The 13,450-nt window shown below is 39.7% G+C and overlaps 1 protein-coding gene across 3 annotated transcripts in view; it reads right to left on the reverse strand.

The window, feature by feature from the left end:
• Positions 1 to 328: 328 nt before the first annotated feature.
• SERPINI1 (serpin family I member 1) overlaps positions 329 to 13,450 on the reverse strand; it is a 99,078-nt gene continuing 85,956 nt past the window's right edge. For 2 of the 3 annotated variants that reach the window (XM_027875662.1, XM_027875663.1), the window contains 3 exons: positions 4,078 to 4,164; positions 2,043 to 2,132; positions 329 to 648 (listed from right to left, as the gene is read on the reverse strand). In XM_027875662.1, coding sequence (XP_027731463.1) covers positions 572 to 648; positions 2,043 to 2,132; positions 4,078 to 4,164 — 254 coding nt within the window. In that variant the 3' untranslated portion in view covers positions 329 to 571. Of the gene's footprint in view, positions 649 to 2,042; positions 2,133 to 2,526; positions 2,635 to 4,077; positions 4,165 to 13,450 lie in introns of those variants that run through there. The other variant, XM_027875664.1, reaches the window with a different exon arrangement.

A 13,450-nucleotide genomic window follows, 5' to 3' on the forward strand; every position in this document is an offset into this window, starting at 1 on the left:
TTTAGAAGGAGACACAGAGAAGGGTGACACAGGTGAGGCAAGCATGTTGATGAGGTCAAGATCCACTGGAGTACCAAAGAATTTCTTTGCAACCACCTCTCACGTGATTCAGGTTTACAGGTGAACGAAAGTCAAATTTTATGGACAACCACATGCTTTCTGTGATGATTACAGGCAGCTAACAAAGTAGCCCTCCTTAAGATAAAAAAAAATCCACGAGATACCGAAGAGGTCAGGAATCACCACCAATTCCACAGAACTATAGACCCTCACCTCTCAGGACACTCCAGGGCTCAATATAACTATGCGAAAATGAGAACCAGATCTGTTCATGTGTACAATAGATGGTTTTATTTTCAATACCAACACAGTAACCACAAGGACAGCAAGAGGACCATGATGGCAATAATACAGAAAGCATTCTTTGACAAGACCAGCTGGCCATTCACATGACTGTGCGGGCTTGGAAAGGGTTCAGAGTATACATTGGAGAACACAGACCTTATAGATACCAGGTGCAAACATGGTGTGCTTTGTGACAGTTTTCCTTTAATGATGTGAGATTAAATATTTACAGCTCCTCAAAATCGTGGCCACTTGTGTTCATTGCTTCTGGATGCATGACTCTTCCCATGAACAAGATGGTACCTACATCAGAGTGGGTGGGGGGGAACACAAATGAGAATTTCACCAAAAAAGAGTCAGGGAGAGACACTTTTGTGTCTTTGATTATGATTTATAGGGTGCTAATCAATCCATAAACATTTATTAAACATTTACTATGTGCCAAGCACAGTGCTAAGCCCTGGGGATACAAAAAGAGGCAAAACACAGTCTCTGCCCTCTTAAGAGCTTACAATGGAATGAAGGAGACAACACGTAAACAAGCCTATACAAAGTAAGCTACAGAGAGGATAAATAATGAGATGATTCACAGAGGTAAGATATGGGAATTAAGAGGGGTTGGGGAAGGCTTCCTGTAGAAGGTGGGATTTTAGTTGGGAGTTAAGAAGAAGTCAGAGAGGTCAACAGGTAGAGTGGAGAAGGGAGAGCACTCCAAGCCTGGGGGACCACCAGAGCTGAGAGATGGAGCATTTTGTTTGTACAATAGCCAGGAGGCCAGTTCACTTTATCAAGAGTCCACATTGCGGAGTAAGGCGTAAGAAGACTGTAAAGGTAGAAGGGGGATGTGTTAAAAAGAGCTTTGAAAGCCAAGCAAAGCATTATGTATTTGATATTGGACCCAATGGGGAACCACTGGAGTTTATTGATTAAGAAGCAGGGGGTGACATGATTGGACCTGTACTTTAGGAAAATCACTTTGGTGGCTGAACAGAGGAAGGACTGAAGTGGAGAGGGACTTAAACCCACCAGCAGCTATTGCCACAGTCCAGGTGAGAGGTGGTGAAGGCACCAGGTGAGGGCTGTGGCAGAGGAGAGAACGGGACATATTCGAGAGATATTACAAAGGTGAAATGGACAAGCCTTGGCAACAGCTTGGATGGGGGAGGGGAGGGAAGGTACAGTGAGATGACTCCTAGCTTGTGAGTCTGAGGGCTGGGAGGATGGTGTTGCCAACACGATAGACAAATTTCACAGAATCACAGGATTTGAGAGTTGGAAGGGCTGAGGGTAGCCATCAAGTTCAGGTGTACTTAACCTTTTGTTTGTGACACAGACTGCCCTTTGGCAGTCAGGTAAAGTCAATGGACCCTTTCTCTGAATAATGTTTTTAAATCATTGGAGGAAATGCCAAATTGTAGTTAACGGTTAGTGAAAATAAAGATGTAATTTTTTTCCAGTCCAGGTTCATGGATTCCTTGAAATCTGTGGTCCATGAACCTGAGGTGGACAACTCCTGATATAGTCTACTCCATGCACGAAAAAAAAAATCCCTTTTATTCTGAGTTTCTTTTTGTTCTCCAAAGTACTCTTGAAAGGCGATAGTTCTCAGAAAAATAAGGGACCAAATGCAATGTCTCCTCAGGTTTGGAAAGGATTCAGTGTGACTCATTAACAAAGGTTCACCACTTGTGACTCACCTGTTCTCCTATTCCTGATAAGGAAAAAGAATGGATGGTCGACAATAACTTGGGGATAGAGCACGGCCATGCGACTAATGGCGATCATTCCTGTGGAGAAGAAGGGAAAAGCAGCCAGGCTGTTACATAGGGTTGCCACCTTTCATGAACCAGACATCCTTAGGTTTGAAAGCTTCAGAAATGGTCCCTCATCTCACCAAGAAATCACTCTTGCTCCGTGTGTCACCAAGAAATAGGACTAACAATCTCATTTAAGTGAAATAGGGGTCCAGAGTAATTACATCTCTACTTATGCTCTGAAAATGATTAAAAATGGCAAGGGGCGATTTATGTCCAATGCTACAGAAGCCACTAATAATTAAACGGGAGTGAGAGGACGTGAGTCCTAGCGGCCACTCCTTTGCACAAAAAAAAAGAAAAGACAAGAAAAGAAAAAGACGGCATTAACGTTCTGCTTTGCTTAAAAGTGTACTCCATGACTCACAACAAGCAACAGTCCAATTCAGTCACTGTCCCCTGGGGAGGATCCTGTTGGCATTCTCAGGGACAAAGACCTTCGTGTCTTTCCAAAGGAGATCTGACAGGTTAATTCCTTTTGAACCAAAGAAAAGAGGTAGAATTCTTCTTTTTAACACCAAACACATGTCAAATGGAACGTTCTATTTAGCAAGGTTGGCTTTTTCACTGGCATAATGAAGGAACTGTCCTCAATGGCCTCTGGTCTATCCCAGCTCTAAGATATACAAGCCTACAGACTGTGATGATGGTACTCATCGATACAGTCCCGTGTTGCCCTATGACCCAAGCAGTTTGCTATCTTGGTGCTGATTCAATAGTCCAGGGGATCACGTGACATGCCAAAGGTCACACAGAGCTAAAATTTGAATCCAGGACTTCTGGCTCTAAATCCAGCACTACTAAAAACTCAAAGGCTAGAATGGTAGATACCAGAAAGAAGCCATATGAATAGACTGTATTCCTCGACATGACATCTTCATGGTCAACACCATAAAATCCCGTGGGTAAAAACCACTATATTTGGGACTGGTGTGGAAGAGGGAAGGGGAGAGAGATCCTTGAACACAGCTCATAGTAGCCAGGGCTTTCTGTGGTAATATGGAAGCCAGACAAGGTAATCAGCATTTATTAAGTGCTTACCATGTGCCAATCACTCTCTTAGGCACTGGGGATACAAATACAAGCAAAAAGACAGTCCCTGCCCTCAAGGAGCTTAAAATCTAATGGGGAAAGACGACATACAAAAGAAAGCTGAGAGGTGGGGTGGTGGTGGTAAAGGCATGCAGAAAGGGAACACGGTACTGAAATCCAGAAAGTCAGAAGCACAGCCAGAAGAGGATTAAAGGCTGGCCAGTATGGGCCTCTCCACAGAATGGTGGCTCCAGGAGGGCCTCTTCAAAAACAGAGAGGGTCAGCATAGCAGAGGTATGGCCCAGGGTGAGAAGGCCACACAATGGATACTCATTGGTGAGACTGTCGATGAGGCGTGAAGGAGGCCCCAGGAGTATTTACCAATGAGAGAAAGGGGTCATGTTTGAGCCTGACATATCATTGATACCGAGGCAATCTTTTTTTAAACACAAGGTATTATCTTTGATCTCGTGTTACTGTTTATAAAATACAATAACTTCCCAGTGATGGGAGAAGTAATCCCCTCAATTCCCCAATCACTCCAGAGCAAGAATGAAAATCAAAGATGCAGCGCTGCAAGAAAAGGCATCCTGATAAACCCTGCCAATGCCTTCCTCCCACTCATTAGAGGCCAAGTGTGAAGGGGAGGGATAGTTTAACAGGACACATGAGACCCAGCACAGGCTACACATCATCTTTGGGAAACGATGCCTTGTTCAGAACTAGCTCAGCGTCTGAGTTATGGCCTAAATCAGCTTCTTGGTGTCAGAGTGGAAGGGCGTACGTGTAGGTGTGGGTTCCCTTTGGGGTACTGAAGAAAGTGGGCTGAAAACAAAAGCCTGGCATGCTGGATTTTCATTTTATTTTTTTTAAGAGAACCCAGTACCTGAGGCAGCAGCCGCTTCAGAGCCCTCCTCATTAACCTCGATGAAGGACTTGTGGACCGCTCGAGCCAGGAAAATCTCCTTGTTGTCTGGGGAAAAACAGAAAACGAGAAGCATGTTTTCAGTATCAGAGGCAGAGAGGAATTCTCCCCCAAACACATGAAACAACAGAATGGTTTAGTTGGAAATGACATTTTCTAGAGAAATGCTTGCTCATTTTTCTCACTTTGTTGGTAATCTTTGCCTTGTTAGCCTTTTACCTTACCAGGAGAAGGGGGAATGAAGTTGTGTTAGCACCTGGGGCTTGATCTAGAGAGATAAAATTCATAGGGAAAAAGTGAACTTTTCGAATATTTCTGATTTTAAGTGTGTATGTGCATGTGGGGGGGGGGGGTAAGTATGGCAAAGAGAATGACATCAACATTCTATCAAAATTAAAGGTACAGGTGGAATAGGCAGCCAGGTGGTGCCACTGTGCATCATAATCACCAGGCCTGGAGTTAGGAAGATGGGAGTTCAAATCTAGCCTTAGACACTTAGTAACTGTGTGACCTGGGCAAGTCACTTAAACCTCTCCTGCCTCAGTTTCCTTATCTGTGAACTGTAATAACAGTACCTACTTCTGTGAGGATCAGATGAGACAATAACTGTAAAGCAATTAGCACAGTGCCTGGCACATAGTGTTATATAAACGTTATTACTATTATTATTATCATTACTATTAGCACTGATTTTGCAATGACAGGACCTAGGTTCCAATACTGACTCAGACAGTTACTATTTGTATGATATGTGATCTTAGGCAAGTCATTTAGCCTGGAGTTAGTTTTCTCACCTATACAATCAGGGAATTGGACTAGATGAGATTTCCTTACAATGCTGGGCCTGTGATCCTAAGACAATTCTTGGGGAGGAGTCCAATGGACATAGGATGTCAGCTCCCCTGTACATTGTGATCCCCATTTCTGCTGATTCTGCTTAGCTGTTTTTCTTTATAATAAAGGAAGATTCACTGGGCGGAAGGAATGTCACACATGATCTCTGAGGTCTTTTCTAGCTATAAACCTATAGTCCTGAAATGTCTATGATGTAAAAAAAAGAAATTTAAAGGCATCAATACAATCTGAAGCACATAAAAATATTCCTTTTGCTTTTCTCAAATGTTTTATGACCACAATAATTTGGAGACATTTGTGGGAGAGAGATTTAATAAAATCAAATAAACTTCAATTTGTCTTTGCATTTTTGTTGTTGGAGAGGAGAGACAGAGGATTTGGTCCTGGGCTGTGATTTAATTGATGTCAGGAGCCTTTGGTGTGGAAAATCCCTCCAAGAATACTGCCTGGGGCATTGAGAGGTCAAGTAATTTGCCCATGGTTACATCCTAGCATGTGTCATAGGAAAGATTTGATCTCGGTCTTTCTGACTCCAAGGCTCTTCCTCTATCCATTATGTCAGACTGTTAGTGCTGCCTTTTTAATAAGTTCTTTCAGAAACAAAATTGTGAAATGGCATTCTCAGCTTTGTTTCATCCTGTTAGAAACATGGAATTAATCTCTAACAATCCACCTTTCACTCCAGCTACCTCCTTCCCACGAGGGCATTTCACACCTTCCACACTGTTTTAGTATCATCAGAAATCACCTATGTCGTCAGTCCTTAACTGTGGCTTTTGAGACTGGTTTTCCTTCTGAATTCCCTTTGTAACTTATCAGGGTTAGTTTTGAGAAAACCACTTCAACTCTTCAGGGTCCAACTCCTCTTCCCTCCACTCATCTCCAGAAAAGAAAAGAAAAAAAAACCTAACCCAAATACCAGAAAAGAAAAAGAAAAAAATCCTAGCCCAAATACCAATGGCTAGAACTTAGGATAACTCCATCTTGCTCAATTTCAGGTGGTTCAGTTTGAAATCATGATAAACTATTTTGGGAGCAAGCTGGATGAGTTTGCTCCACATATCCAGGATGAAACACTACCCCCATTTCCTCTTGAATGGCATTTGGGGAGATGTGTGGGGAGTGACTTACTGGGACCACGTGAGACAGAAGCTTCAGGCTTCCAAAGCCTCAGGTCATTTCTAAGATGAAGAAGAGTGTTTGACAACAGTTTCAGGGCATCTATTGCCTGGCCATCTGCTTATCTTCAGTTAGTCAAGAAACATTTATTAAGCACCTACAATATGCTAGGTACAGTGCTAAGCACACAAGCACCAGAATTCATCAATGTTACAAGAAAACATCCCCAAGGGCAGCTAGGTGGCACAGTGGATAGAGCACTGGCCTGGATTCAGGAGAACCTGAGTTCAAGTCTGACCTCAGACACATAACACTTACTAGCTGTGTAACTTTGGGCAAGTCACTTAACCCCGATTGCCTCACCAAAAAGAAAAAAAAAAAAGAAAACATCCCCACTTCTGGGAACCAAGATGATGAAATAAGCAGTAAATCACCATAACTCTCCCATATTCATATCCAAACAACCATAAAACAGCCACCCCAAAACACATTCTGGAACAGCAGAACCAGCAAAAAATGGGGTAAAACAATCTTTTAGCCCAAGAAACTTGGAAGATTGGCAGGAAAGGTCTGTCCCACTCAGGTAAAAGGAGAGTATAGTCTAGGCCAGGAAATGTTCCAGCAAGCCAGCAGCAAACTCCACCTCAGCAAACCAATGGGAGACCCTGAACCCCAGTGTGGTGGAGCAGGGAAATGCCAATACCGGGATCCCCCACACGCCTTAGCCTAGCCAGGGGGATAAGCAGACTCCAGCTCAGAGAACCACCACATGCTTAAGAGTAGTCCTGGGCAAACAGGGAGATGTCAACCTCATGGGTACTTAAGCAAACAGGCAGCTGCCAATGCCACTCCAGCCCTGCCCCCCTCCATGAGCTTCAGCCTGGCCCCTGGCAAACAGACAGCCTGCAACAGCCAGACCACCCCGTGCCTCAGCGTAGCCCAGGGAAATGCAGAAACACCCCACCAGCCTCAGCAGATGCCAGACACCAACACCAGGATCCCGCTTCAGCACTAAGTGAGCTGCCAGACCCCTGCAGCTTCCAACAGCACCAGCCACTCTCCACTCCACCCCCTCAGCATAGCACCAGAAATAAGAGTCCCTGGTGGGTCCCAGGGCAACATCAGTGCAGCACCACGTAAACAGTCCCTGATGCAAGAAGCCCGAGACAGTGCCCCTTTCACCCTAGGAGCAGAGCTCAAATTTAAAAGAAAAGAAAAAGGCCAAAAAAGATGAACAAAAAAGATCCCGACCATAGAAAATTATTATGGTGACAGGGAAGATCAAGAAACAAATTTAAAAGAGGACAACAATGTCAAAACACCTATGGGAAAAGCTCCAAACAAAAACGGGAAATGGTCTTAAGTCCAGAAAGAACTCACGGAAGAGCTCAAAAAGGAGCTTAAAAATCAGATTAGAGAGGTAGAAGAAGAATTGGGAAAAGAAATGAGAGTGACGCAAGAGCATTATGAAAAAAGAGTCAACAGCTTAGAAAAAGAAAACAATGGCTTAAAAGGTAACATTGGCCATAAAAATCCACTGAAGAAAACAACTCCTTAAATAGTACAACTGGCCAAATGGAAAAGGAAGCACAAAAGCTAATTGAGGAAAATGACTCCTTAAAAGTTAAAATTGGGCAAGTGGAAGCTAATAACTCTATAAGACATCAAGAATCAATCAAATGAATTCAAAAGAATGCAAAAAACGAAGAAAAAGTAAAATACCTCATTGGAAAAATAACTGACCTGGAAAACAGATCCAGGAGACACAATGTCAGAATCACTGGACTACCTGGACAATAAAAAGGAGCAACTGGACAGTATCTTTCAAGAAATTGTCAAGGAAAACTGCCCTGATCCTGGAACCAGAGGGCAAAAGAGGCATTGAAAGAATCCGCTGATCACCTCAGGAAAGAGATCCCAAAATAAAAACTCCAAGGAACATTATAGCCAAATTTCAGAACTATCAGGTCAAGGAAAAAATACAAGTGGCCAGAAAGAAACAATCCAAATACTGAGGAGACAGAATCAGGATTATACAGAATTTAACAGCTGTAACGTGAAAGGATTATTAGTCATGGAACAAGATATTTCAGAAGGTTAGGATTACAACCAAGAATCACTTACCCGGCAAAATTAAGCATAATACTTCAAGGGGAAAAAATGGGTCATTCAATAGAATAGAAGGATTTCAAGCTTTCATAAGGGGAAGACCAGCATTGAACAAAAAATTTGATCTCCAATATCAAGACCCAAGAGAAGCTCAAAAAGGTAAAAAGGTAAAAGAAAACATAAGAAATCAATGGAGCTGAAATGCTTACATTCCTACATGGGAAGATGATGCTTGTAATGCTTATAAATTTGCCACTAATAGTAATAAAGCTAGAAGGAATATATAGAGACAGAGGGTATGGGAATAAGGTGAATTTGAGGGAATGACATTAAAAAAAACAATTCAGGGAAGAAAAAGAAGAGTACACAAATTATTACACATGAAGAGGCAAGAAAAACCTTTTATAGTGGAGGGAAAGAGTGGAGGGTGGGCAATGAGCATTGCTTGAAGCTTACTCTCTTCAGTAGTGGCTCAAAGAGGGATAATATACACAATCAGTTGAATACAGAAATTTATCTTAAGTGACAGAGAAGCAGAAGGGGAAGAGAGTAAGTAAAGGGGGAGGGACTGACAGAAGGGAGGAAGACCAGCAAAAGTGGTGAACAGGAGCAAAACACCGATGAGGAGGGAAAGGGTGAAAGGAGAGAGAGGACAAACAAACAGGAGGAAAAATAGGATGGAGGGAAATACAGTTAGCAATCATAACTGTGGATGTGAATGGCATGAACTCTCCCCTAAAAAAGAAGCAGATAGCAGAATGGATCAAAAGCCAGAATTCATCCAACAATACGTCATTTACATCAAACACACCTGAAAGTGTACACACAGAGTGAAAGTAACGGGGTGGAGCAGAATCTATTATGCTTCAGCTGGAGTGTAAAAAAAAATCAGGGTAATCCTGTTTTTGTAATCTTATTTTCAGACAAAGCAAAAGCAAAACCAGACCTAATTAAAAGAGATAAGGAAGGAAACTGCATCTTGTTAAAAGGCACCATAGACAATGAAGTTATATCAATACTAAACATACATGAACCAAGTGATACAGCATCCAAATTTTCAAAGGATAAGTGAGTTACAGGAAGAAATAGACAGCAAAACTGTACTAGTGAGGGACCTCAACTGTCCCCTCTCTGAACTCGATAAATCCAACCAAAAAATAAACAAGAAAGAAACTAAGGAGGTAAATAGAATATTAGAAAAGTTAGATATGACAGACCTTTGGAGAAAACTAAATGCAGACAGAAAGTAATATACCTTTTTCTCAGCAGCATATGGCTCCTACACAAAAACTGACCGTGTATTAGGGCACAAAACCCTGAAAATCAAATGTAGAAGGACAGGAATACTAAAATGTATTCTTTTCAGATTATAATGCAATTAAAAATTACATTCAACAAAGGGCAGTGGAAAGATAAATTAAAAATTAATTGGGAACTAAATAATCTAATCCTAAAGAATAAGTGAGTCAAAGAACAAATCATGGAAACAATCAATAATCTCATTAAAGAGAATGACAACAATGAGACAACATCTAGAAATTTATGGGATGCAGCCAAAGCAGTACTTAGGGGAAAATTTATTTCTTTAAATTCTTACATCAACAAAATAGAGAAAGAGTAGATCAATGAATTGGGCATGCAACTGAAAAAACAAACAAACTAGGAAAAGAACAAATCAAAAATCCCCAATTGAGCACCAAATTGGAAATCCTAAAAATCAAAGATGAGATTAATAAAATTGAAAATTAAAAACAAAAACTATTGAGCTAATAAATAAAATTAGGAACTGGTTTTATGAAAAAACCAAAATGATAGATAAGTCACTGGTTAATTTGATTTTTAAAAAAAAGAAAAAAATATCCAGTATCAAAAGTGAAAAGGGTGAAATCACCACCAATGAACAAGAAATTAAAATAATCATTAGGAAATATTTTGCCCAACTACTTGCCAATAAATCTGACAATCTGAGCAAAATCGATGGATATTTACAAAAATATAAATTATTTAGATTAACAGATCAGGAAATAGAATGCCTAAATTACCCCATCTTAGAAAAACAAATTGAGCAAGCCATTAATGTACCCCCTAAGAAAAAATCCCCAGGGCCAGATGGGTTCACAAGTGAATTCTACCAAACATTTAAAGAACAGTTAATTCCAATACTATATAAACTATTTGGAAAAACACACAAAGGAGTCCTACCAAACTCCTTTTACAACACAGACATGGTGCTGATATCTAAACCAGGAAGAGCTGAAACAGAGAAAGAAAATTATATACCAATTTCCCTAATAAATATTGATGCAGAAATTTTGAACAGAATACTAGCAAGGTGATTACAACAATATATCACAAGGATTATATGCTATGACTAGGTGGGTTTTATACTAGGAATGCAGGGTTGGTTCAATGTTAAGAAAACTATCAACATAATTGATCATATCAATAATAAAACCAACAGAAATCATATGATTATCTCACTAGATGCTGAAAAAGCTTTTGACAAAATACAGCACCCATTCCTATTAAAAACACTAGAGAGCATAGGAATAAAGGCAGCATTCCTTAAAATGATAAGCAGTATCTATCTTAAAACCATCAGCAAGCATTATATGTAATAGAGACAAGCTACAAGCCTTCCCAATAAAATCAGGGGTGAAATACAGATGCCCATTATCACCACTATTATTCAGTATAGTACTAGCAATATTAGCTATAACAGTAAAGGAAGAAGAAGCAATTAGAATGAGGAAACAAAACTATCACTCTTTGAAGATGACATGATGGTATACTTAGAGAATCAACTAAAAAACTACTTGAAATAATTAACAACTTTAGCAAAGTTGCAGGATATAAGAGAAACCTGCATAAATCATCAATATTTCTCTATATGTCCAACAAAGCCCAGCAGCAAGAGATAGAAAGAGAAATTCTATTTAAAATAATTGTAAACAATATAAAATACTTGGAAGTCTCACCTGCCAAGACAAACCCAGGAAATATATGAACACAATTACAAATAAAGTCAGATCTAAACAACTGGAAAAATAGCAATTGCTCACGGGTAGGGCGAACCAATATAATAAATATTACCATTCTACCTAAGTTAATTTACTTATTCAGTGCCATAACAATCAAATCACCAAAACATTATTTGATAGAGCTAGAAAAAATAACAATAAAATTCATCTGGAAGAACAAAGGGTCAAAAATATCAAGGAAATTAATGAAAAAAAATACAAAGGAAGGTGGCATAGCAATACCAGATTTCAAACTATATTATAAAACAATAATCATGAGAACTATTTGGTACTGGCTAAGAAATAGAGTGGTGGATCAGTGGAACAGATTAAGTACACAAGACAGAGTAGTAAATGACCATAGTAACCTAGTGTTTGGTAAACCCAAAGACCAAGCAGTTGGGATAAGAACTCACTATTTGACAAAAACTGCTGGAAAAACTAGAAAACAACAGGGCACAAACTAGGTATAGACCAGAGGTGGGGAATCTGTGGTCTTGAGGCCACATATGGGCTTCTAGGTGGGCCACTCAGATGTGGCCTTTTAAGTGAGTCCAAGTTTTACAGAATAAATCCTTTTATTAAGGGAATTTATTCGGTGAAGTTTAGATTCAGTCAAAGGTTGCACTTGAGGACCAAGAGGGCCACATGTGGCCTCGAGGCTGTAGGTTCCCTATCCCTGGCATAGACCAACATCTCACACCATATACAAGGATAAGGTCAAAATGAGTACAGGATTTAGACATAAAAGGTGAAACCATAAGCAAATTACAAGAGCAAGGAATAGTCTACCTGTCAGATCTGTGGAAAAAGGAAGAATTCATGAACACACAAGAGATAGAAAGCATTACAAAATGTAAAATAGATCATTTTGATTACATTAAATTAAAAAGCTTTTGACTAACAAAACCAATGCAATCAAGATTAGAAGGAAAGCAGAAAGCTGGGAAACAGTCCTTATAGCAAGTAGCTCTGATGAAGGCCTTATTTCTCAAATAAATAGAGAACTGAGTCAAATTTATAAGAATACAAGTCACTGACTAATTGATAAATAGTCAAAGGATACGAACAGGTATTTTTCAGATGAAGAAATCAAAGCTATCTATAAGCATATGAAGAAGTGCTCTAAATTACTTCTGATGAAAGAAATGTAAATCAAAAGAAGTCTGAGATACCACCTCACACCTATCAGATTGGCTAATTCGACAAAAAAGGAAAATGATAAATGTTGGGGAGGATGTGGGAAAATTGGCATACTAACGCACTGTTGGTGGAATTGTGAACCCAACCATTCTGGAGAGCAATTTGGAACTATGCTCAAAGGGCCATTGAATTCTGCATACCCTTTGATCCAGCAATATCACTGATAGGTTGATATCCCAAAGACATAAAAAAAGAGGAAAGGACCTCTTTGTACAAAGATATTTATAGCAGCTCTTTTTGTAGTGAGTAAGAATTGGAAATCAAAGGGATGTCCATCAATTGGGGAATGGCTGAACAAGCTGTGGTATTTGAATGTAATGGAATACTATTGTGCAAATAAATGATGAACAGGCAGATTTCAGAAAAATCTAGAAAGACTTGTATGAACTGATGCAAAATGAAATGAGCAGAACCAGGAAAACATAGTACACAGTATCAGCAACACTGTGCAATAATCAGCTATGAATGACTCAGCTCTTCTCAGCAACACAATGATCCAGGAGAAGTACAAAGGATTCACAAAGGGAAATGCCATCCACATCCAGATAAAGAACTGATTGATTCTGAATGCAGATCAAAGTATATTTTTTCACTTTATTATTTTTTCTTGTTTTTTTCTTTTGATCCATTTCTTCTTTCACAACTGTGACTAATATGGAAATATGTTTTACATGATAGCACATGTATAACCTACGTCAAATTGCCTACCATTAAAGGTGGAGGAAAGGGGAGGGAAAGAGGGAGAAAATTTTGAAATTCAAAGTCTTGTAAAAATGAATGCTAAAAATTGTCTTGACCTGTAATTGGGGGAAAAAATAAAATACTATTAAAAAGAAAAAGAAAACATCCTGACATCTTTTTAAGTGTCCTCAACACAGCTCTGTGAATGCCAGTATTGCAATATCCCTTCAGCTGATGAGGAAATGAAGCGTCAGGGAAGTGTCATGACTTGCCTACAGTCTTGGCCAGTAACTCAAATATTCAATGGAGAACATATACTTTCAAATTGCATAATGTTATAGTTTTGG

The sequence above is a fragment of the Vombatus ursinus genome, unplaced genomic scaffold (assembly GCF_900497805.2).
Source record: "Vombatus ursinus unplaced genomic scaffold, bare-nosed wombat genome assembly UNPS02014810.1, whole genome shotgun sequence".
Taxonomy (NCBI): Eukaryota; Metazoa; Chordata; class Mammalia; order Diprotodontia; family Vombatidae; genus Vombatus; species Vombatus ursinus.